The 26,744-nt window shown below is 38.0% G+C and overlaps 1 protein-coding gene across 6 annotated transcripts in view; it reads left to right on the plus strand.

The window, feature by feature from the left end:
- The window catches only part of MTSS1 (MTSS I-BAR domain containing 1), a 219,972-nt gene that overhangs the window by 18,268 nt on the left and 174,960 nt on the right, over window positions 1-26,744 (plus strand). For all 6 annotated transcript variants that reach the window (XM_074265847.1, XM_074265864.1, XM_074265871.1 and 3 more), the window contains exon 2: window positions 12,903-12,964. In XM_074265847.1, the coding sequence (XP_074121948.1) occupies window positions 12,903-12,964 (62 nt within the window). The remainder of the gene's footprint in view (window positions 1-12,902; window positions 12,965-26,744) is intronic.

Raw genomic sequence — 26,744 nt, forward strand, 5'->3', positions numbered from 1 at the left:
TCTTTCCTTTCCTCTCTCCCTCCCTCCTTTCCTCCCTCTCTTCTTTCCCTCTCTCCCTCCCTCTTTTCCTCCTTCCCTCTCTCCTTCCTTTCCTCCTTTCTTCCTTCCCTCCCTCTTTCCTTCCCTCCTTTCCTCCCTTCCTCCTTCCCTTTCTTCTTTCCTCCCTTCTATGTGATTCTCAACTTGCCTCAGTTTCTTCATTGTTTAAAAAAAGAAAAATGGAGATAACAATAGCCCCTATCTCCTAAGACTACTGTAAGGATAAAATGAAAATATATATTTAAAGTGCTTTGCAAACCTTTTCAGAGTTACAGAAATGTTAGCTTTTATATTATCTTGAATGGATTATTCTGCAGATCAGATAGAATTACATAGATGAGCTTTTTATGTACTGCGAGTTCTAAACAAAAACAAGCCATATTTTTTGTATTTAGGCCCAGTTTTGGGGCAAATGGAAAAATTGAGTAGCAGATGTTCCTGGAGCCAGGATGGCCTGATCTTTAAAATGGAAGAGGTTAATCGTGAGTCGTTCTGTAGGCACATGGGGAAATGATTCAGCAGAGAAGAAACAGGAGCACTGTGGAGGAGGAAATGAGCCGATAATATTGTGATACAGTTGGAAAAGTGGTGATTTGGCGTCAGAAGACCCAGCTTACTATAATCATGGGGGACTTGGGACTTCGCTGCTTCATCTGTAAAATGAGGGGGGTGGACTCAGTGATCTCTGAGGTCCCTTTCAATCTAAATCTGTAATCCTGTTATCCTTTAACCCTAAAGTTTTTATTATGGGCCTATGTACCTGTACCTGTGTTATGGGGTATGTAGACATGTTTGTATGTGGGGGCTCTTCCCTCCATAGACATCAAGAAAGATTTCCCCCCCAAAATTGGTGCTTCCTCGGATCATTCTACCTAAACACAGGTAAATAAATAAACCTTCCTGACCAGGTGGTAGCCTCTTTTCTAAGTTGTCTCCTTCAGAAAAACATTTTCCTCTTATCATCTTGACAGTTGAGGTGATCTTTAAAGTTAAATATTTATTTCTGTTTTAATTTAAACCTTTTTGTTCTTGTATCATTTTCCCAGATGCAGAATAACTATTTATTGTACTTCCCTTTCTTCCTTTGTGCGTACTTTTTCTTCCTCCCATATTTTACTAGAATATTTTGGAGCTATCCTTGACCCTATTACATGATTTCATAGTTTACACATTGTTTACCTGTCAAACCTCCAACCCCTCTTCCTCCCTGACCCCCACTGTAAACTCTTCAGGGGCAGGGAATGTCTTTTTAAGGTTTGTATCCCCATCCCCTGGTATAAGGTACCTTACTGAATGTTTATTTAATTGAATTACTTGAAAAACAATGGTTATCCCTTATATTGCTTTGATTAAACCAGGGCATTGTTGTGGGGAGGGATTTAGGTACTTCCACTAGAAATTCTCATTTCTCTATTCATTTTGGGCCGCCCTTGTCCAGTCTCCTATAGATTTTCCAAGAGTATATCCAGTATTTAGAGGCTTTCATTTAGATCTCTTGACATCATTTGTATACCAGTGGAGTAGTCTATCTCTAGTCCTTCCCTTCTGCCATATCATATCTTTGTGGCAACAGGTAAAAATTGCAAAGAGGCAAATTTAGCTTTCCCATAGGGTGAAAATCATTAATAACAAAGTTGTCCCAAAGTAGAATGGGCTACCTTGAGAAGTGCATACACTTCCCTCCCAATGCAGGTCATCAAGCAAAGATGGGATGGACAAATAAGACAGCTAGAAGGCCCAGTGGGTAATGGCTCTGGATTCAAGAGTTAGAAATCTGAGCTCAAATCTTGCCCTCAGATAATTATTAGCTGTGTGATCCTAGGCAAAGTAACTGGATCCCGTTCATTCTTAGATTTATTTTCCTTCTGTGAGATAAAGATAATATTATAGTACCTACCTCAAACTTGTGAGGATCAAATAAGATAATGTATATGTATATATAAAATATATATCTAACTAGATAGCTCTATGTATTGCTTTGCAAACTGTAAAGCAGTATATAAGAGTTAACTACTGTATTGAATTGGGGATAATCTTGTTTAAATAGGGATTGGATTAGATGGTCACCAAGGTCATTTCCAATTGTGTGATAATTTAATACTTTATAAAAAATTTAATTTTTACTTTATGGAATAAAACAAGCATTTCCATAACATAGTAACATAACAACATAATAAAAAAAGATAATTGTATATGAAACTACAAAACTTTCTAGTCCTTTAAAATATATAAAGTTTTCATGTAAATTTCATTTTTTTTCTTTCATCCCTCTTTTTTCCTTCTTTTCCTTCTCCACTGCCTTAGAGGTGGCTACCATTAAGAAACATAGAGGTGTTTGTCTAAAATAATCTATATGTACTTCTATTTATCAGTTCTTTCTCTGAATGCAGATAGCATCATTATAATAGTTTAATACTTGGATTTCTTTGGTTAGAAGGTGTCATGCAAAGTTATGATATATTTATACATTCAAATGACTCAGAACATCTAAGATTAAGCATTCTATAGATTCTTAATTGTTATACTTACAATGCTATTGACAAAGTAACTCATAGGCCACAGACAAGTGTGATAATCCTGATTAAACTTCTATCCCCCTAATTCTCCTAATAAAATTCTCCTAATATTTTCCGATTTTATTATTATTTTGAGATAGTCCCCTCCCTTCATTCTTCCCATCTCCCTTAGAGTTTATGAGCCAGGATTAAGTAAAACTAGGCTAAGGGGATCCTAAACTTTGGAATGGGGGAAGATTGATGAAATCTGAGCATTTTAAAATATATGCATAGTGGGATTTCTTCTGAGCCCTGAGTTGTGAAATCATTTAAAAATAACTGTCTCCAGAAAGAGATTGTTAAATAGTAGGAATGGATGGCTTGGGTAATGCCAGAGTGAGAACATTGTAAGGAATTAGGTTAAAAACATCTAGTGGGTTTAAAGACTTATTATAGTAAAAGAAAAATGTAGGGTCTTGATTAAGCAGTAAAGGTTTAACGATACATGTTAAACAACTGGCAATAAAATAAGAACAATAAGAGTCTGTGGTCAGTGGTCCATGGTGCTGTGGGGTGGAGTGGGGAAGAAGGATAATGGAAATATAGATGGAGAGCTGGAAAAAAAATCTCAGATCATCTAGCAACTTTTTCATTTTATAGGTAAAGAAACTGAGGTTGGAAGAGGGGAACCATCCTGTGATCCAGCAATGATTAGAGATAGGATCAGAACTCCAGTGTCCTAACTCTAGTCTAAGGCTCTTTCCATGATACCATGATGCTTTTTCATTCAAATTCAGTCCTCTGATCCCAAATCCACCCTGCTTTCTACTATATCATGAGGAAAGGGTAAGAATAAAGACTAGGATATCTTGAAATAAAACTAAATTAAGAAAATAATAAGATAGTAAGGTTGGGAGTGGAATTTTATAGGGATTATTGCAATATTTCTCTCTTTTCCATATCATTTCTTGTCTGCAGTGTTAAAAAAAATAAAAAAAACCAAAAAAACCAATTCAATGTCTTCTGACAGTAAGTAGCTGAATTTGCAATTGAGGAATATTATAGTTGGAAGGGACCTTTGAGATTTAGTACAAACTATGGGTGGGTTTTGTTTGCTTTTGTCCAAGAATATTGAAGCTTGTGAGATCAAGTTTTTTGTCTAAGTTTGCAGGACTGGAACTAGAACCCAGATTTCCTTGCTTCTGGGCTCTTTCTATGAAGACTATTATGCTAGTTATTATTGTTGTTCATGAACCCAGATTTCCTTAAGATCAACTCTACTCATGCTGTTTCTTTAAACCAATAATTTTTTCTTCCCTATCTCTCCCCTTCCTTCTCTTTCTCCCTCTCTCTACCCCTTTTCCTCCCTTTTCTACTCCCTTTCTCTCTGTCTCTTCTTTCCTTCCTCCCCTTCCCCCTCTTCTTCTCCCCTTCTTCCCCTTTTCTTTCCCCTCTCTCCTTTCTTCCTTTCTTTCCTTTTTCTCTTTATTTCCCCTCTTCACCCAACTCTAGTGAACTTTTAGAAAGTTATGAAGCAGTTTGAGAAACTCTGTGAGCCATCTCATGAGTTATGCAAAGGCATAAACATATGTAGGTGATTAAATGTTAATTGAGTTTTTTTGCTTAGCTCCATCTAAAAAAAATGTGTGTGTGTATATATATATGTGTGTGTGTGTCTATATACACATATACATATGTGTACACACATACACACTTAAGTGAGGAGGCTTGGAGAAGCCTTGAATGCCATGCTTTTGGTTGCTTGACAGTTGTGTGACTGATGTGTTAGGGATGCAGCTTGGAAGGCTCTTACTCTCTCAGAGGTTAAACTAGACTGATCTGATTTTTTCCTCTGTCACCTGGAATTGTCCACCTGCTTCATTTCTTTGGAACTGAAGAGAATCATGGGTCATCCCGGGTCAGGCCAGGAATGCCGTATTCATGTCAGGAGCTGTGGGCCAAAATGAGTTTGTTAATGAAGGAATTTGTACTGATGGTCCCTGGGAGTTGTAATGGTAAATCCAGGTCCACGTCCCAGAAACCAAAAGAGAGAAGCCAGGAAAACTGAAATTTGAAATAGGGGGTGGATTTGGGGAATGGAATGTTTGGGAACGAGACGGGAGAAGCCAGTTATTCTGATGCTATTGATCTACCTTGGAAAGCTGGCCTACCAGTTGTCTGTTAACACTCAGAAAAGGAACCTCTACATATTTGGGGGAAAACTGACCGGGCTTTAAATCAGATTGGATAGGCCATGGAATTCATGCTGCGGTTTGTTTTTCTAGACTGCGAAACAAAGTATTAAAGCATCTCCTTTCTTTTTCATGTATTTCACCTTGTGAATTCATTGCTGAATTGAGCATGAAGACTAATCATGTTAGAGAAAAGTAACAAGACTATAGGCTACCAGGTGACCTGGAATTAGGAAGAATATGCATTCAGTCAATGAGTAAACATTTATTGAGAATTTTCCTCATGTCAAGCACTGTGCTAAGCTCTAGGTTTACAAAAAGAGGCAAAACAAAGCTCCTGCTCTAAAGGAGCTTACAGTCTAATCAGGGAGATAGCATGCAACAAATATATTTATATATATATATATATATATATATATATATATATATATATATATATATATGTATATATAATATATACAACAAATATATACATATACACACATAATATATATACAACACACACATATATACACACAACATATACAATATATACAACAAATATATACATATACACACATATAATATATAAACAACACACACATATATACACACAACATATACAATATATACAACAAATATATACATATACACACACATATATACACCACACACACACATATATACACACAACATATACAATATATACAAATATATACATATAATATATATATACAATACACACATATAAAATAAATACATACACATATGTGTATATAATATATGTAACAGGCTATATGCAAGATAAAAAGAAGATAATTAGGAGGGAAGAGATTTGAGTCTTGAAGACTTACTGGCCTTGTGAGCCAGGGCAAGTCCTATTATCTCTTTCTGCCTCTATTTTCTCATCTATAAACATGGATGATAATAGCACCTGTTTCCCAGGGCTATGAGGAACAAAAGGGATAGTATTTGTAAAGCACTTGGTAGACATTAAATAATTTTTTCAATGCTTCTGCTCTTTTGTTGATTAATCCTGACTCTTTATGACTCCGTTTGGGGTTTCCTTGGCAAAGATACTTGGAGCGGTTGGCCATTTTCTTCTCCAGCTTATTTTACAGATTTGAGGAACTGAGGCAAACAGGGTTAAATGATTTGCCTAGGGTTACATAGCTAGTGAGTGTCTGAAGCTAGATTTGAATTCAGGTGTTCCTATTTCTAGGGTTGGTACTCATTTACTGAATCAGTGTTAATTCTTTTTTTTTTAAGAGTAAGTTGTGAAGAGTCATAAATTGAAGAGGTAGGAGAGACTAAAGCACATTTTGTTTACTAAATCCTCCTTTATTTAGAGATTGCTTCTAAGGTCAGTATCCCATTGATGGACAAGTCTAATTAATGGGTTATGGTGGGAGAATGACAGACTAGGAATGCTACTAATGATAGGTGGGATTACATCATTCCTTTCATTTCAGGATTTCAGAAGTCTTTCACAAGCTGTTTTTTATGCTAAAAGATAGGGTGGGGAGATTCAGTCACTAGCTGATTGCAATTTCCCCCCCAGAATTGTAGGGCAAGTCAGTGACAAGGTGGTGATAGACCCTTTGGAGACCTGATGACAATCCTTCCCACTCTCTTATGAAAGCATTCAGCGAGTGTAAACATGGAGGGAGTAGATTAGGGTGGGGGTCACCGGCTGTTTTATAAGGAGATACTTCTTTTCATTAACCTTGAACCCTTAAAAATACTAATAGTTGAGTTAGCTAGCATTTAGTGAGCACCTACTGTATGCCAAAATCATCAGACACTAAGGGAAGGGGAATACAAAGAAAGGCAAAAGGCAGTTCCTCATATCAAGAGCTCACAGCCTAGTGAAGGAGACTGTGCAAACAACTCTCTGTATACACACACACACACACATATATAAATATGTATACACAGAAACATATATATAATAGAAATAATTTAAATATATATACACATACATATAAAAAATATATGTACATATACATATATGCATATATACATATAAATACATAAATAAATTAAATATATACACATAAATGCATATGGACAGATACACACATATATACATATATACACAGATACATATAAACATATTAATTAAATACACATACAAGATAAATTTGGAGTAATTTCAGAGGGAAAGCATTACTAAGATTAAGAAAGTCTGAGAGTCCTTGTTGAAGGTGAGATTAAGAGGAAGCCAAGAAGACAGGAGGCAGAGGTGAGGAGGGAGGGCCTGTGAAAATGCTCAGCAATGGAGTGTTGTGTTCAAGGATTAGTACAGATTATGTGGCAGGAGCACGGGAGGAAAATGTGGGGCTTTGAAAGCCAAAAGACAATTTTGTAGTTGATTCTGGGCACTGGTAGTTGTCCTTCGTTCTTAAGGAGGCTCAGAATGTCACCCCCGTGCCTCCCTTCTTTGATGTGGGCACTCCATGTTGGACAGTCCTGAGCCGGTGTCTCCCATGTCACGCAATCTAGTCCGGAGTTCTCCAGAGAGCCCATGAGAGCCCTCGTGTCACCTCCCTCTCTGTGAACATGGCCTTGTGTGAATTCTCCGTAAAATAGTCTTTTGGGCAAATAGACTTTGGTGTTCAAACAATGTGGCCGCTCACTGGAGGTAACTGAATAAGGAAGTGAGGTGAGGGGGTCCAACTGGTGCTTTCAGCAGCTCAGTTTGACAGCTGAATGGGGGGGTGTATTGGAGTGGGGGGAGACTTGGGGTGGGGCACAGCGGTCGGGCCATTGGGATTGTCCAGATGTGGGGCGCCAAGGGTCTGTTCTGGTGGGGAGGCACTACAAGGTGGACACCACCGCCCGCACATGGGGAATGAGAGATGGAAGAGGCAGGACTGAGAGGATGATATTCAGGTTGTGGACTCAGGTGGCTAGAAGGAGGAGGAGGAAGGAAGGGAAAATGTCATTCTTGGCTATTATTTCTCCTGGAAATCTTGGGTAGGTGGTGAGAGGGGAAACAGCTTCCCAGGTAAGGATAAGAGAGCTGGCGGTCCATAGGATAGAGTACCTGGAGTCAGGTATTAGTTTTCCTGATCTGTAAAAATAGTGATAGCATGTACGTCACAGGGCTCAAGTTAGATAATGCACATAGTGGCGCTTTGCCAGTGTTACAGTGTTATATAAATGTGACATGGTAATGGCAATGATTTACCAGTAGATTCTGATATATTTGTTGAGGAAGCCCTCGATTAGGAAATCTGTGTTCTGTAGCAGTAAAGGTTGCCTAATTCTGGGCAGTATCTCATCAAGCTAGCTTGAAAAAGGGAGTATGATATAAATGGAAAGAATGTGGGATTTGCAATAGAAAGATGGAGATTCTTATGTTTTCTCAATCCTTAACAATCTTTGAAAAATGTGTTCCTTTCTGAGTTCCCATTTCCTCATTCATAAAATAATGATAGTATCATAATAATATAGTAGTAATAGTATATTGTAATAAAAATAGACTATAATAATAATCAAAGGGGCAGCTTAGGTGGCTCACTGGATAGATGAGTGTTGGACCTGGAGTCAGGAATACGCATCTTCCCCAAATTCAAATCCAGCCTCAGTCACTCGCGAGTTGTGTAACCGGGCAAGTCACTTATTCCTGTTTGCCTCAGTTTCCTCATCTGTAAAATGAGCAGGAGAAGGAAATGGCAAATCAGTCCAGTATCTGCCAAGAAAATCCCAAAATGGTGTCAGGGAGAGTCAGACATGATTGATGTGACTGAATAACAGCAACGACAAAAATAGTAGTTGAAAGAAAGCTGGATATGTAGTCTGAATTTGGATCCTGGCTGTGCTACTTGCTAGCGTTGTGACCGTGGGCAATATTTATTTTTCAGGGCCTCCATTTTCTCATCTATAGAAAGAAAAGGAAGGGGAGGGGGCTATTGATGACCTCTATTATTTCCCATCCCTAAATCTGTTTATTTGATCCTAGTCATGCTATGTACCTCACAGGGATCTCTTAAGTGCTTATATAAATGAATTCTTTTTAATGTCTTTTGGGCCCTTTTTAGAGCCTCTGGCTTTCAGGTTCAGTTTTTTTTTTTTTTTTTTTTTTTTTTTTTTTTTTTTTTAAATAACTCGGGGCAGAGCTCCTGCTTTTGTCTGTGTTAGAGCTCTGGGGAGCACCCAGAACATTTATAGACTCTCCAGGTTCCTGTGGACGTAGGAATATTACAGGGCCGGGACTCTGACTTCAGAACCCTAAGGTCTGAGCTAGGAACTAAACTGACTTTCTGGGCATCTTCCTTCCTTCTGACCTGAGGTTCCGCCCTCTGGGAGATCACAGCTAGACCTGTGTAAGGAATACCAGAGGGAGCATCTCCTCTGTCTGGCAGCTGGGGTTGAAGGCAGTATTCCTGCTTTTGCCTCCCAAGACTCAATTTGTCTTGGGATTTTACACAATTCAGCAAGGTGGGGTTGGGGAGATAAGAAATAGATGGGAAATAGAGCCATTACTATCAAGCACTTGCTATGTGCCAGACACTGAGTTAAATGCAAATGCTCTTACCAAAAAGCACTCTGATTTGAACTTGGTTCCTCGAGGCCTTTCTAATGCTATTTTCCTTACTGTACTTTTTTTTTGGAGGAAGTAATTGCATCCCGGGGCTATGAAAGATTTCAACAGAAACCCCATTGTGAAGTTCAACAGAGAAAATTAAAGTCTGTTTCAAACTTTCTAGACAGACCCAAATCAAGGAAAATAAACTCAGTCTGAGCCCTTAGTCTGCCAAGCCCAGAGTTATGAGGCCAAAGGACAGGAATCTATTTCCCCCAAGATTGACTCAACCTCTCTTTTGGCAGGTGATCTAGAGATTGGGGCGCCCATGGAAGTTCACTGAAAGGAGAACATAAATCAAGAACATATATGCTGCTGGGGAGTTGGGAGTAGGCATAGATTTTTTAAAGGTTTTATATGAAAATCACATTTAATGTTCCATCCAAATCAAGTTACCTTTTCTATTGACTGCTGTTAGTAGAAATTAAAGAAGAAACGTCAGTAGATTGCTTAATTCATACTCTTTCCTAAATAGACAAGGCTGCATCTACCATCCCTGATAATTGTTTAACTAGATGCCCCAGTGATACTAGGAACTCTATTTCAGATTCCTGCAAATGGATTCATTTCTGGCCCTACCGCCTCCAACTTAGTAAATATTTAGCGCTTACTCCCTACAGAGAAATACTTGTTATTAGGTAAAAAAAAATGTGGGTTAAGACATGGCCTCTGCCTTCTCCAGAGTTCCAATTAGCAAACATTTATTAATCTCATTCTTCAATTAGCAAGTATTTATTTTTTTCTTTTCTTTTTTAGGAAACAGTTATTAAGCTCGTTATATTCTAGATATATAGTACTATATGCACTATAATTGACCTGAGTCAATAGTATGCAGTATGGCTACAAAGAGTAAAAAATAAAAACAAAAACTCTGTTTCTTTAGCATGTTGCTTACATTTTATGGGAGGAAAAAAATGTAAATATATATATATGTGTGTGTATATATATATATATGTTTATACAAAATAGAGACTGAATAAATAAAGGTAATTTTGTAGTTGTTGGGGGAGACAGGATCATTTGGAAGGGCCTCCTATGATGTTTGACCTGAGCATGAGAGAAAAGTAAGCATCCCTGAAAGGGGAAGGATAGATGAGGGAGGATGGGGGCATTTCAGGCATGGGATCAGAGCACAGAGATGAAAGACGGAACTCCTTGTGTTAGGGCCAACAGGAAGGCCAGTTTAAGCCGGACCACCAAAAGGCTTGAAGGGCCATGATGTCCCATAAGACTGGAAAGGAAGGCTTCCAGCAACATTCCTAACAGTGTTTTTTCCTTGACAAACATATTCCAAGAGCCATATTGTCCCTTATGCACGTGTTCCTTCTTTGACTTTCCCAGAAATCTTTTTACAGTGAAAAACTAAAATAAAAAGAGCTCTTCCCTCCCACTCCTCCCTTTATCTTTACTCTTCTGCTGCCTTCCTCCCCCACTTCTCTCCCTTGATGAAGTTTTTGTAGTAAATTACATTTGGTTTGGAGTAGAAATTTTTCTTCCTTCTCCCCCCAAAAGAAAATGCTCATAGTCTCACTTGAGCAATTGTGTTTTTAGAACCCGGCAAATTATATCTTGCCAAAACCCAGGAGGTGGGTATGATGTTCTTTGTCAGGTATCCTGAGTCTGCCCCGTGCGGATCTTTGCACTGAGTGGGTGTTGAGTGGGGAGAAGGTGTGCCCCCCACTCACAAGAGCTGCCTGCCTTTGTCTGACTTCATGAAGACTGAGGACTTTCTAGGAGACAGCTGGCGGAACTGCCTTGAAGAAGTTTGGTGGTTTTTATCCAAGCTGATTTCATTTTGGCACTTTCAGTATCAACAACTTTCACCTTTGGGGGGTGATAGACAAGTTGTCTGTCAAGGTGTACCCAGCCTTGATCTAGCCGCTGTTTTTGCTTCATCCACGGTCCCTTCCAGGGAAGGAAGCCCTCAGGATAGCTTTGGGGTCCACGTGTGGGGCTAGGGTGAAAGAACTGCTGGTTCTGATAATTGTCTTGGGTTGATCGTGTAACCCTTATGTAGCAATTTTCCTAATAGATTTAAAATGATATTTTATAGGGGAATTTTAATTAATATTGGACTTTGGGTTAAAAGAACAGGAAGCTCTGTGTTCAAATCTACCTTTGATACTTACTAGCATTGTACACTGAGCAAGTCACTTAATCTCTGGTTCATCTGCAAAAAGGGGATAATATTAGCAGCTACCTCCCAGTCCTGAGGACCAAATGAGATCTTATTTGTCAAGTGCTTAGTGTAGATTTTAGCACATAGTAAACACTTAATAAAGGTTTGTTTCTCTGTCTCCCTTCCTGTCTCTATTTCTTTGTCTGTATCTCTGTCTCTCTGTTTCTCTCTTCTGCTTCTGAATTTTCAGCGCCCTAACACAGTGCCCTGCACATCAGAGGTGCCTAGTAAATGTTTGTTGAATTGTTAATTAAAGACAGAAACTGACAAGTCAGTGTTCTTGCATCTAGCTTAAAAAAACCCGTGCCCTCTGAATTTTGACCTTCAAGTTAAACTGTCAGAGCTTGGTCTATAAATGAGTAACAAGTGAATCTTAGCTTTACTCCTTCTGCCCACAAAGTGAAAGAAACGAGGAGCCTGTAAGCAGCCAGTGGCCAAGAGCAGTCGAGTGGCTTGGGTTCAAATGCTGCGTCTGTCTAATTCTGGATGAGTCATGTACCTTTCCTGGGCCCCATTGCTCTCTCTGTAAAATGAGGTTGTGTCAGTTTCTTCCTGGCCTAGAATTATGATTCCACTACATCACATATGTTTGGGTATGAGAGAATTTATAAGCCTTTTCCTTTAAATCTACTTTAGATGAGTCAGCTCAGTCGTTTTAGCTTCTGAGTGCCTGTTTCATTCAGATTTTGTTATTATTGTTCAAGCACTTTAGTCATGACCCCCTTTGAGGTTTTCTTGGCAGAGGTCCTGGCGTGGTTTGCCATTTCCTTTGCTAGTTTATTTGACAGATGGGGAAACTGAGGCAGCAAGGTTAAGTGACTGGTCCAGAGTCCCACAGCTCCAGGTCTCCCTGACTCCCGATCAAGTGCTCTAACCACTGCACCACCAGCTGTCCAGCCTTTCAGTTAAACCCATGTTGACTAAATATTTACTATTGTAAGAGAGACAGTATGAGGTAATAGACCGAAAGCCGGCTTCTGACACACATTGACTGTGAGACCCTGAAAGGCATTTAGCTTCTTAGTTCCCTAGGAAGCTCTCTTAATACCAGAAGATCAGCAGTTGCAGATCTGAATTGGTCTGGACTGGGAAAAACAAGTAGAAAAATTCTGCAAATCTGTGTCTGAGACATTGAATCTTGTCCTGAGTGTGTACATGTATTATAGGGCCCGTCTGGGAGGTTAGGGTGACAAGAATCTTGGGGACCTTAGTGCTCATCTCATCCAAATCCCTGATTTTATAAATGAAAAAAAGTGGAAGCCTTGCTTTCAAGTAGCTTACAGTCTTACATAACATTCTATCAAATTGTGATGTTGAATAGTAAGATAACGATGTAGTCTTTTCCTCTCCCAGAAGCTTAGTGATTATGTGCTCCCTGAATCGTGACTAACAAAAGATTAATGAGTGATGGCTTTGTTTTGTTTTAGGGGAGTTATCCAGTTTGGGAAGATTTTATAAACAAAGCAGGAAAGCTACAGTCCCAGCTTCGGTAAGTGATTTTTCTTCCAGACTGTCCCAGAACTGTTGTTTTCATTGGACTGATTGGACATGCTTAGGGCATCATTAGAAACAATTTAAATGTTGTATGTACAAATATATAGAACATGATGGAACTTTTTTCTTAAATTAATGCCATATTAAGGTTTACTGTATTAAAATGTCATATCAATCTAAAAGTCTAGTTTAATGAACAGGACTCTGGACTCAAGAATTAAGAGACTGGTGTTTTAATCAATGGCTTAACCATTAAACTTATAGAAAATCACTTAGTTTCCCCATTATACATTGAATTCTTGCTGTATCTGCTTTATAGGTCATTAAGAAGTTCATATGAAAGTTCATATAAATGATGTAATTTATTATGAAAAGTGTAAAAGAACTATTACTGATGAAAGGGAAAATTAAAAGGTAAGTGGATAAGTAGTCTGGACTAGAAGATAGAAAGAACCCAGCTTCAAATCCTACTTCAGATGCTTATCAGCAAATCAGTTAAATTTCCTAAGGCTCAGTTGTCTGTCTACAAGTGGGGATAATAATAAGCATCCAATTCACAGATTTGTCCTGAGGTTAAAATGAGATTTTGTATTGTAAAGCACTTTGCCAACTGGAAAGTGCTATATAAATGTAACTGCTGTTATTATTACTTTATGACAAGCTTTTACATGTCTTAATATAAAATATTTATTTAAGTAAACACACACTTAACCTTTATTATACCATTTGATGTGAACTAGAAATGCTTATTTAACCATCATTTAAATAAGTTAAAGCATTTAAAACATGACTATGTTAAAATACTTATTTCTTTAATTATCATTCACTGTATTTGGTGATTTTTATCCACTACTTTAGAAATGGTTTCTTAGTGAACCTACTAATTAAATATTTTGGTGACTAAGCCTCTATGGTGGCAAGATTACTAGAAAGAGTCATCAATAAGCGCTCTTAGCTCAGCAATTCTGGGTACATGAAAGACAGGGGATGAAGAGATTCATTGTTCCTTTATAGTTAAATGGAATGAATCTGTAAGTCTCCCCCTTCCTCCCTTCCCACTTCAGTCCATGAGACTTTTAGATAAGTTTGTCAATTACTGGTTTATGGACAAACACTGGTTCGTGATACTTATTGTCAGAATACTTTTATTGCTTAAAATCTGTAAACTCAAATAAATAAATGTTAAAAATATGTGTATGTGTATATTTGTCCTTCCATTCCTTCCTTCTTTTCTCAAACCTCACAAACCAGATCATAGAATTGAGATAACTTGCTGATATTCACCATAGTTTGGTTAGGAGATTACTACTTCAGACTATACTCTTGGGATTCCCCTTACTGTCAGGGAACAGCAGAAGTTGAGTGGGCTTTTAATATGGGTTGTATCTTCCAGTTGCCAAATCCCTCTTTAGTTCTATTCAGGACACACAGGCCTGGAAATTCTGAAACTGAATGCATCATCTCACTTCTACAACACCATGTCTTTTTCTAAAGCTCTAACTCTACCGGTCCTTCCTCTAATTCCATTTCTGTTGGTGAGAGTATCTTCAACACTGTTATTAGCAAACATTTATTTTTATTTTATTTTTTTATTTTTAGCAAGTATTTATTTAGTACCTACTATATTCCAGGCACAGTATTATGGATATAAAGAAAAGCAGAAATATAGTCTTGCCCTCAAGGAGCTTACATTCTAATGGAGAAAACAGCCTGTCCATAAATGGGAATATTCAAGACAAATACAGGGTAGATGGGGTGGTGTTTGAGCAATCTTCAAGGAAGCCAGGGATTGTATGAGTTAGAGAAGGAGAAATGGCACATTCTCCAGAGATGGTTATTGCAAAGTCAAGGTGACCAGAGATGGAGCACCAATGTTTGTGGTCCAATAGGACTGAAATGTAAGATATGGAGGAAGGAGGAATCTTTAAGAAGATTTTTAAAATTTAAAGATTTTTAAGATTTAAAATATTAAGATTTTCCTTCTTAAGAAGAGTAGAAAGATAGAAAGGGGTCAGATTATATGGCAATTTAAATGCCATTAATGTCCTCCTAGTCCCTTAAGTTTGAAATTTTGGAAGTTCATTTAGATCAGTGGTTAGCAAAATTTCTGCTATGAGTTCTGCAAAGTGTGCCTTGAATTGTTATAGACTTGCTAGTACAAGTATGCCAAGAATAGTCCCAATTCAATAAAATGTAATACTATTTTATAGGCAACAAACAAACAAAAACAAACAAAAAACAGAACCCTCAGTATAGATTATTTTATTCTTAACTGATACTCCTCGGATTTATTTCTCTTTTATCAGTACTATCTTTTGTAGGCCAGATGTGTCTCTTATTCCTGAATGCCTCTAGTTGTTTTCTATTTGATTGTCCTACTACCGGGATGTCTCCACTGGATCTAAATCCAGAGCCCTTTTCTAGTGCTTGCTACCTTTTAAATTAATCTTAGTTTCCTCAAGTGTAAAATGAGTGACTTGGACTGGATAGCAGCTCTGAGTCTATTTCTAATCAATTTTATACCTGCTTCTTAGTATTCCAAAATTATGTTTTCATAATAGTTCCTGAGTGCAGAGGCTTTGTCATTATTAATCATTGTCTAGAACAATCTAGTTGGTCACTCCTCTTGTGGGATTCTGTAGAATGCTGCTGCTTTGTGATATACTAAGGATTGATTCATCCATCAAACTTCCAGTAAGGGCCTACTGTGTGCCAGACTAGACACTGATAGTTCCTGCCATCCAGCAGTTTAGGTTGGAAGTTCTGAACAACAGATGCACAGAGGAAGAAACACGACACGTGTGTGGAGTATTTGAGGGTAGGATTGTGGGGAGAGAGCCTTAAAACTGGGCAGATCAGGCAGAGCCTCGTGTCTTGAAGAGAATTTGGCTTTCAAAAGGCAGAGGTAAGGAAGGACGGGCATAACTTACACAAGACATGCAGAAAGATGGAGCGTCATTTATAGGCAAGCAGGCCTTTTTGGTTAGTCTGCAGAGTTTGTGAGGGATTCTCTAAGAAAATGTCATTTCTCTCTAAAATGAAATGAAATGTACATAGAGTATATTTTTATATGAAAACAATCTTCTTTTCTGTTCCAAAATCTCAACATCTTTTGTCCTTCCTTCATGAATCCTTTAGAATAGTGGTAATCCACGTCCTTGAGTCCAGCATTTGAGTTTTGTCAATATATTTAAAACCCAAAGGTGTTCTGTGGCCAAATATAGATTTGGAAAATGCTGATCCAGCTGGCGCTATATATCATTATTCCTCAACATAAATCATGTCAGAGAAGCCTAGAGCTGGAGGATGCTTCCACATTTAGCCCTGTTTCACACAGAGATGAATGAAAAGGCATTCATTTCATACTTACTGTATGCTAGGCCTTTGGGAAGCTTTTATTCCAGTAGGGAAAGACAATATATAAAGAAGAGTGGTCACTGCCAAGGGAGGGATGGGACGTCATGGGAATGGGTGAATCGTAGGATGGATGGCTTGATTTCCCTTTCCTGGGAATGTTTAGGGTAGACATGACGGCTGTTCCCTGAGCTAGGGGACATGGAGATTTTGGCTTTTATTAGGGAGAATTGTCTTTAATTGAGAGAAGAGAGGTTCAGAACAGGATTAAGACCTTATCCAAAGTCCCGGAGCTGAAGAAGAAGCTGAGCTGGCCTGGGAGGCTGGGCTTCTCAGGTCCTCATCTCATAATATTTTTTGTCACATCATGCTGCATCCTTGTCTCTGCCTCTCACCTCCTGCTCTCTTCCCTTTCCCTCTTGTTCCATCTCAGTTCTATATTTAGAATCTCAGGCTCATAGCCCAAACCTCTCCATTGATAGGTAAGGAAAGGGAAGCTGTCAGTGGCTCAGTGGCTTGCCCGGGATCACCCAAGGAGAAGTGATAGAGCCAGGATTTAAATCTGGAACTTTATTGTTGTTCAATCCTATCTCACTCTCTATGACCCTGTTTTTTGGGCAGTGATACAGGAGTTTGTCATTTTCTTGCTCATTTTACAGATGGGGAAACTGAGGCAAATAAGGTTTAATGACATGTCCAGTCAGCCAGTTAGCAAGAGTCTCAGCTGAATTTGGACTCAGGAAGAGTTGTTTTCCTGATTCCAAGTGTTCTATCCGTTGAACCATTTACCTGCTCCCCCAATCCAGGACTTTTGGCTTCCAACCCTTCCATATTGCCTCTTTCTAAGCTCCCTTCACTTCCCTGATACCCTCTCTGACTACCCCAGATTCCAGTGGGCTTTTATTATCACCATATAACCTATAACACAAAGAGAAACTTGATTCAGATTTTTTTTTGTACCTGCAAGAAACAAGACACATTTTGTCTTCTGACAAGTTTCAAGTTTCTAGGGGTCAGAGATCATTTCTTCTACTCCATCCCATACAGCGGTGCAAAAGGGCACGTTGGTAGCTGCTCATTAAATACTTTTTGAGCTGACTTTCTGTGTTAGTCAAAGAATGAGGGTAGGATACAAGGAAGGACATGAATAATTCCTAATATAATCGGTTGAAATTCAATCCCTCCTGCAGTGCCTGGGTCTGTTGCATCCCAGCATCTCATCCTTTTCTTCCCCCAGTAATCTCCTGGCCATGGCTCCATAAATTTCTCCTTACTGGTTTCCTGCCTCCACCTTTCTGATCCTAGATTTTCTGATGTTCCACTTTTGCTTTCAGCAGAAGAAAACACTTTTCCTTCCTCCCCCCCCCTTCCTTTAATATGGTACATAATCCTATTATAGATCTTTAGAAAATAAAGAGAAAGGTATGAGATTATAACAGTCTTGTCCCTTCTTTGTAAACAGGAGGGACTTTGAGTGTGGAACCTGCATGTGGTGCCAGACTTTTTTGATATGTTAGTGAATTTGTTGATTTATTTTCCCTGCCTGTTCTGGTTTGTTTACCTGAATTAAACCGACAGCCAGATGCAATGACTTTCTGCCTTTTAAGTGAAGTTTTTGTGACTTTCCCTCTTGCCCTAAATGGCAAGACTTTCCCTTCCTTTTAGAGGCCCCAGGGGCCCAGGCCTTCAGGTTGTTTCAAGTCCTCACATTGCTCCAGGTATTATCCCTCCTGAAACCTGGGCTCTCTAGATGCTATCTCTGTCCTCCAGCCTTTGGCAGAGCTCAGGTGACAGACACTTACCCTGGAGCCAGGGAGTAAAGCACACTTGTCTCGCATCCTGTTACTGGCTCCAGTGACCCCTCTAGGTTCAGGTTGGGCCACAGGTCACAGCTCTTCCCCCTCTCTCAGGGCAGGGATTCGCAGGTTCTTGTATTTAAAGATGGTTAGGACTTTGCAGATTATTTAATATATGCCCTTTTCTCTCCCCTCACTTTGCTTAGGGAGATTTAGTGATTTATCCACAGCCACATGAGTTTAAATGACAGTTTAATTGAATCCCAGGAGAAAAACAAAACTCAAGTTTACAAGAGGAAAATAGCTTAACAAAAGGTAAATTTTTCTGAAGTTTTTCCAGGATTCTCCCACTGTTTGTACAGGACAGACCGCATCTCCTCCATGACTTAGTTAAAAGGTCATTGACAGTTGCAGTTGTCACTGATTAGTTTGGGGGGAGATTGGCCCAAACTAAGCTAGATCAGTGTTTGATCCACAAAAAGTGTGAAACATTGTTATTAGTATTAAATCATCTCCCCTCCCACCCCAATGAGTAAATGTAGAAACTCAGGTTTGGAACAATATACTTCCTTTCTCAGGCTCAGGAACTAAATGACCCGCTTTGACACCCACAGCTATGTGCCATATATGGCATCCCATCATACATACTCCAAATAGCATTTTTAAAAATTTGATTTTAAACACATTTTAAGATAAACAAAGCACCTTCCTCACCATGACCCAGGATAGGTAAAATTAGTACCATTACCTTCATTTTACAGATAGGAAAACTGAGGCTTAGGCCAGGGCCATGTCTTTCAAGTACAGTGACTTGTTCTAGCTTCATTCTCCAGTTACCCTAGTATACCATTTTGTCTTTTTTTTTTTTTTTTTTAGGTCAGGGGGTATTTTATAAATGGGGAAACTGATTTCTAAGAAATTAAGTGCCCAAGATTACATGGATATTTAGTGGCAGATTTTAACCCAGATTTCCTGGCTCTGAGTCCAGACCTTTTGCTGCTGGACCTGAGAGTAGATGGTTTTTATTTCTTAAAATATTTAAAAATTCTTAGTCCTTTAGAATGACTAGTCTCCTAATTTTTCAGGGTATCCTCAATGCAAATGTATTACTCATGGGGTATATGGGATGAGTAGGGAGGACTAGCTCTGTTGTGAGGGCTTTCTGAGCCCTTTTCAGGGATGCTCATGCATCTTCGGGTCTACCTGTCACCCAGCTCTCACCTGCGACTTCAAGAATTTGCAGCATTGGCTATATCCTCGTAAATCAGCAGATGGGCTAATCCAGGCTGAGGGTAACTGACACGTCTCAAAACCATCAGTGAATTGGACATAGAAGGTTCAAGGTCATCTATTGCATCTTGGACCACTGCCAGTCACTTGACTTTTGTCCTGCCACTGAGCTTCTATGACTTTGGAAGAGAGAGTGAAGCACTACTGAAATGCAATTTAAGAGCAAGTCAAGACAATGTGATATCATTGGACCTTTTTGAAAACAAAGGAACCAACAACAACTACAATAATATTGTCCATGACATTCCCCAAACTGTAGGATTCAATCTGAATGATGGACAGATCCTTAAATAAGATTAAATTGAACTATTGGGAAAAATCATGGGATTTTGAACAAGCTTTCTCATGTCCAGAATTTTTGTTATAACTAAATTGTTCACATTTGAAGAATTTTTCTCTTCTTTTAAATAATAAAAGTAGTTTAGATGATTGTATTGTTGGTGTTGTATGATATTTATTATCTAGTATCTTACTTTGTGTTTTCTTCAGCATGAAGCTTTTTCCTGATCCTTGAAGAAGCTTCTTGGCCAACTTAAAAATATTGAAGCATGTGTCTCATGTATCTCTTTCTTTTGGGGACTGCTTGCTGTGCATTTAGCAATTCTGCCATTCTTATGTAGGAGAATGATTCTTTAGAACATGCTATTTCTTTATTTCTATTGTCCTTATAGGTTATTTCTTCCCCTCAAACCTTTTATAACTCTTCCTATTTTTTGAATTTCCTTCTTCACATCCTCAGTCTGGGTCTTATAATTTGTTTCTACCCCCAACATGTCCCCTGCTTTTCACTTACATGGTCCCCAGCATGGTTCATATTTTTATCATCTCTTCTTTAAATTATTGTAATAATCTCTTTATTGGCCTTCCTGCTGCAAGTCTCACCCCATTTCAGTCCATCCTTTGCTCAGTTGCCAAATTAATTCCCCCAAAGCATTTATTTCTATTATCTTTAAAGGTTATTTCTTCTCCTTGAACTTTTATAACTCTTCCTGTTTTTAAAATTTTTTTCTTCACATCTTCAGTCTTAGTCTTCTAGTTTGTTTCTACCTCCACATATGTCCTTCTTCCTCATTGAGTAGATTCCAGTCATCTCCCTTTCCTCTAGAATTAAATATAAACTCTATACAACTTAGCTTTCCATTCCTACATATTATTCCACTCCAAGCTCTCTATGGTCCAGCCATCCCTGCTTTGCTTGCCTGCCTCCCCTTCTTCACATAGGATTTTGTCTTTTATCTTTGTGCAATGGCATTGACTTTCCCCTGTCCCTAGAATAATTTAATTCCTTGCCACTCCCTCTTAGACCCTCTGGCTTCTTACAGGACCCAGCTCATATACCACCTTCTTCAGGAGGTATTTCTTAGTGACTCTGCCACAGACTGCTAATGCCTTTCCTCCTAAGGTCGTCTTCTGTCTAGTCTGACTGTATCTTATATAAATCTACTTAAGTACATATTCTTTCTCTAATTAGATTGTAAGGTCCTTGAAATCAGAAATTGGTTTTGATTTTTTTGGGGGATTATCCTCAGCACATATCACAGTGCCTGTCACGTACTAATAAATAAATATAATAATAAAAGTTGGTTAAGGATTGATGAATCATCACCTGAACTTGTGTTCCCATTTTGAATTCTGGATTCCATTTTGGACAACAAATAAACAACTTTAGCATAATAGAGCACCAGATATCCTTTGTGAAGCCCTTTGAATTACCATCAAGATGCTTATTTTAAGAAAATTTTGATTAAAAGATGCTATTGCTAATCTAGGATAGTAAATCCTTTTTTTTTTTTTTCTGTTATAAATCTGTTAGATTTAATTTTTTTTTCTCTTATTTTCTTATCTTTTGTCATGTATTTGGTAACACTGTAATTATTGGCCTCTGTTAAAAACAGTTATCACAGATTTCATTTCCTGGCCCCTTGGAATATTTAATGTTTTTAAAAAAATCTTCCGGTGCAATTTCTCTAACACACTCATTGAGTGATAGATTATTTCCTGTCCCAGTTTTCATTCCCAGCTACAATGATTTCATTCTGTAAAGCAGAGATTCTTGGTCTCTTTGGTGTCTTGGATCTTTTGGCAGTCCGGTGAAATCCAGGAACCTCTTCTCAGAATCAAATGCTTAAAACAAACAAATAGATAGATAGATAGATAGATAGATAGATAGATAGATAGATAGATAGATATATGGAAGTACAAAGGAGATCAACTCTATTATAGTGAAGCTATTAGGGTATTTAAAAAAAAAACAAAAACAACAAATTCATAGATCTTAGATTAAGAATTCCTGTTCTAAAAGTATTTCTGGGCTCAGGATCAAACACCTGGGGGCCATTATCTGTCTTTCAACTTGACTATTTGTGTGAGCTGGGCAATCCACCTGAATTCTGGGCTGTACTATATGATTTTTGCCAGTTTTAGCATTCTGTAATTGTATATATTTGTAGTTTTCTCTGTCTCTGTCCCTGTCTCCATCTGTTTTTCTTATTCTCTCAGTCTCTCTACCCTGTTCCTCTCATTCTTTCTCTCTTTCCTCATTGTCTCTGTTTCTCATTCTCTTTCTCTGATCCCTCTTTTTCTCATTTTCTACCTCTCTTCCTCTCTTTGTCTTTGTCTCTCTTCTCATTCCCCCTGTGTTTCTCTCTGATGCTCTACATCACTCTTTCTGTTCCCTACTTTTCCTTTCTCTTTATCTCTATTTCCTTGTAGGATATCTTTCATAGAAACAGGGATCCTTTGAGAGAGTCTTGTTGTTTTTAACATTTCTCACCACAAAATCTTGGAATTGCAGAGTTTGTAGGGAACTCAGTGTCCTTCTAGTCCAATCCATAAAGACTTTCTTCTATGATACCTCCAACAAGAGTCCATCCTAAGCAATGAACTGGGAAATTTTCAAAGGTTCTGAAAAAGGCCTCATTTCTAAAACATATAGAGAATTGACTCGAATTTATAAGAATAGAAGCCATTCTCCAATTGATAAATGGTCAAAGGACATGAACAAATTTCAGATAAAGAAATTAAAATATTTCTAATCATAGGAAAAAGTGTTCCAAGTCATTATTGATCAGAGAAATGAAAATTAAGACAACTTTGAGATACCACTGCACACCTCTCAGATTGGCTAGAATGACAGGGAAAGGTAATGACAAATGTTGGAGGGGATGTGGAAAAACTGGGACACTGATACATTGTTGGTGGAATTGTGAATGCATCCAGCCATTCTGGAGAGCAGTTTTTGGAACTATGCTCAAAAATTTATCAAATTGTGCATACCTTTTGATCCAGCAGTGTTACTACTGGGGTTATATCCCAAAGAGATTTTAAAGAAAGGAAAGGGACCCATATGTGCAAGAATGTTTGTGGCAGCCCTTTTTGTAATGGCCAGAACTGGAAAATGAATGGATGCCCATCAATTGGAGAATGGTTGGGTAAATCATGGTATATGAATGTTATGTAATATTATTGTTCTATAAGAAATGACCAGAAGGATGATTTCAGAGAGGCCTGGAGAGACTTACATCAACTGATGCTGAGTGAAATGAGAAAACTGAGAGAACATTATACACAGCAACAGCAAGATTATAGGATGATCAATTCTGATGGACATGGCTCTCTTTAACAATGAGATCATCCAGGCCAGTTCTAAAGACCTTGTGATGAAGAGAGCCATCTACACCCTGAGAGAGGCCTGTGGGAATGGAGTGTACAGCACAGCACAGCATTCTTACTCTCTCTGTTGTTGTTTGTTTGTACTTTATTTTCTTTCTCATTTTTTACTTTTTGATTTTATTTTTCTTATGCAGCAAGATAATTGTATAAATATGTATGCCTATATTGGATTTAACATATTTTTTACCCATGTTTTACATATATTGGATTACTTATCTAGGGGAAGAGGTACGGGAAAAGGGGGGGAATTGGAGCACAAGGTTTTGCAAAGGTTAATGTTGAAAAATTATCCATGCATACATTTTGAAAATAAAAAGCTTTAATAAAAAAACAAGAGTCGATCCTACTTTTGCTTATAGACCTCCAATGTAGGGAACTTTGTTATCTCTTGAAGCACTTCATCTCAATTGTGATTTTTTTTTTAAGTAACTAATTCTTAGGTGAAATTAGGTCTCATGTATAATTGTTTATTGGCTCACATTGACAAAGTTTTACTATTATTGAGTTTTATGTTAATGTAATCTCATTTTTATAAATTAATTTTATTTTTAATGAGTAGAAACTTACATTTCTCCTTGCCACAAACATGCATAATCAAGCTAAACAAATTTCTTCACAGGCTGTGTTTTTTAAAATATATATCTTATTCTTCATCCTGAGTGTATAACTTCTGGTTAGATAGAGTACTACTATAGCCATGGATAGTCATTGCATTGATCAAAATTCATCCAGTTTCCAGTTTGTGTTTACAGTCTTATCATATACATTGTTTTTCTGCTTCTTTTTATTTCATTCTTCCTTATAACTCTTTAAAACTCTTTCCCCTCACTTGTTGCAGCATGACAGTATTCATTTATACCATACAGCTATCAGCTATTAGACTATAAACTCCTTGAGGGCAGAGACTACTTTTTTTTTTTTTTTTTTTGTATTCCTGTAGCACAGTGCCTCACATATGGTTGACTCTTAATGAATGTTTAATGATTGATATGCCACAACTTATTTAGCTATTCCTCAGTTCATGGGTATATTTTTAGTATTCAGGTGTTTTGGTTTTTCCTTTACCATCACAAAAATAAATACAAATAAACAAAGCAGTTCTGTAGTAGATGAGATAGGAACCTTCTTGAGTCCAAAGTTTCCTCTTTTGTGAAAATGGAGATAATACCAGTGGTCCTATTGGGTATCTTATAAGATCTCTCTCTCTCTCTCTCTCTCTCTCTCTCTCTCTCTCTCTCTCTCTCTCTCTCTCTCTCTCTCTCTCTCTCTTATTCTCTCTCTCTCCTCTCTCTCTCCTCTCTCTCTCTCTCCTCTCTCTCTCTCTCTCTCTCTCTCTCTCTCTCTCTCTCTCTCTCTCTCTCTCTTCCTCTCTCTCTCTCTCTCTCTCTCTCTCTCCTCTCTCTCTCTCTCTCTCTCTCTCTCTCTCTCTCTCTCTCTCTCTCTCCTCTCTCTCTCTCTCCTCTCTCTCTCTCTCTCTCTCTCTCTCCTCTCTCTCTCTCTCTCTCTCTCTCCCTCTAAAATTCTTAGTCCTTTAGAATGACTAGTTTCCTAATTTTTCAGGGTATCCTCAATGCAAATATATTACTCATGGGGTATATGCGATGAGTAGGGAGGACTAGCTCTGTTGTAAGGGCTTTCTGAGCCCTTTTCAGGGATGCTCATGCATCTTCGGGTCTACCTGTCACCCAGCTCTCACCTGCGACTTCAAGAATTTGCAGCATTAGCTATGTCCTCGTAAATCAGCAGATGGGCTAATCCAGGCTGAGGGTAACTGACACGTCTCAAAACCATCAGTGAATTGGACATAGAAGGTTCAAGGTCATCTATTGCATCTTGGACCACTGCCAGTCACTTGACTTTTGTCCTGCCACTGAGCTTCTATGACTTTGGAAGACAGAGTGAAGCACTACTGAAATGCAATTTAAGAGCAAGTCAAGACAATGTGATATCATTGGACCTTTTTGAAAACAAAGGAACCAACAACAACTACAATAATATTGTCCATGACATTCCCCAAACTGTAGGATTCAATCTGAATGATGGACAGATCCTTAAATAAGATTAAATTGAACTATTGGGAAAAATCATGGGATTTTGAACAAGCTTTCTCATGTCCAGAATTTTTGTTATAACTAAATTGTTTACATTTGAAGAATTTTTCTCTTCTTTTAAATAATAAAAGTAGTTTAGATGATTGTATTGTTGGTGGTGTATGATATTTATTATCTAGTATCTTACTTTGTGTTTTCTTCAGCATGAAGCTTTTTCCTGATCCTTGAAGAAGCTTCTTGGCCAACTTAAAAATATTGAAGCATGTGTCTCATGTATCTCTTTCTTTTGGGGACTGCTTGCTGTGCATTTAGCAATTCTGCCATTCTTATGTAGGAGAATGATTCTTTAGAACATGCTATTTCTTTATTTCTATTGTCCTTATAGGTTATTTCTTCCCCTCAAACCTTTTATAACTCTTCCTATTTTTTGAATTTCCTTCTTCACATCCTCAGTCTGGGTCTTATAATTTGTTTCTACCCCCAACATGTCCCCTGCTTTTCACTTACATGGTCCCCAGCATGGTTCATATTTTTATCATCTCTTCTTTAAATTATTGTAATAATCTCTTTATTGGCCTTCCTGCTGCAAGTCTCACCCCATTTCAGTCCATCCTTTGCTCAGTTGCCAAATTAATTCCCCCAAAGCATTTATTTCTATTATCTTTAAAGGTTATTTCTTCTCCTTGAACTTTTATAACTCTTCCTATTTTTAAAATTTTTTTCCTCACATCTTCAGTCTTAGTCTTCTAGTTTGTTTCTACCTCCACATATACATATGTCCTTCTTCCTCATTGAGTAGATTCCAGTCATCTCCCTTTCCTCTAGAATTAAATATAAACTCTATACAACTTAGCTTTCCATTCCTACATCTTACTCCACTCCAAGCTCTCTATGGTCCAGCCATCCCTGCTTTGCTTGCCTGCCTCCCCTTCTTCACATAGGACTTTGTCTTTTATCTTTGTGCAATGGCATTGACTTTCCCCTGTCCCTAGAATAATTTAATTCCTTGCCACTCCCTCTTAGACCCTCTGGCTTCTTACAGGACCCAGCTCATATACCACCTTCTTCAGGAGTTATTTCTTAGTGACTCTGCCACAGACTGCTAATGCCTTTCCTCCTAAGGTTGTCTTCTGTCTATTCTGACTGTATCTTATATAAATCTACTTAAGTACATATTCTTTCTCTAATTAGATTGTAAGGTCCTTGAAATCAGAAATTGGTTTTGATTTTTTTGGGGGATTATCCTCAGCACATATCACAGTGCCTGTCGCGTACTAAGTGCTTAATAAAAGTTGGTTAAGGATTGATGAATCATCACCTGAACTTGTGTTCCCATTTTGAATTCTGGATTCCATTTTGGACAACAAATAAACAACTTTAGCATAATAGAGCACCAGATATCCTTTGTGAAGCCCTTTGAATTACCATCAAGATGCTTATTTTAAGAAAATTTTGATTAAAAGATGCTATTGCTAATCTAGGATAGTAAATCCTTTTTTTTTTTTTTCTGTTATAAATCTGTTAGATTTAATTTTTTTCTCTCTTATTTTCTTATCTTTTGTCATGTATTTGGTAACACTGTAATTATTGGCCTCTGTTAAAAACAGTTATC

This window comes from Sminthopsis crassicaudata, chromosome 1, assembly GCF_048593235.1.
Source record: "Sminthopsis crassicaudata isolate SCR6 chromosome 1, ASM4859323v1, whole genome shotgun sequence".
Taxonomy (NCBI): Eukaryota; Metazoa; Chordata; class Mammalia; order Dasyuromorphia; family Dasyuridae; genus Sminthopsis; species Sminthopsis crassicaudata.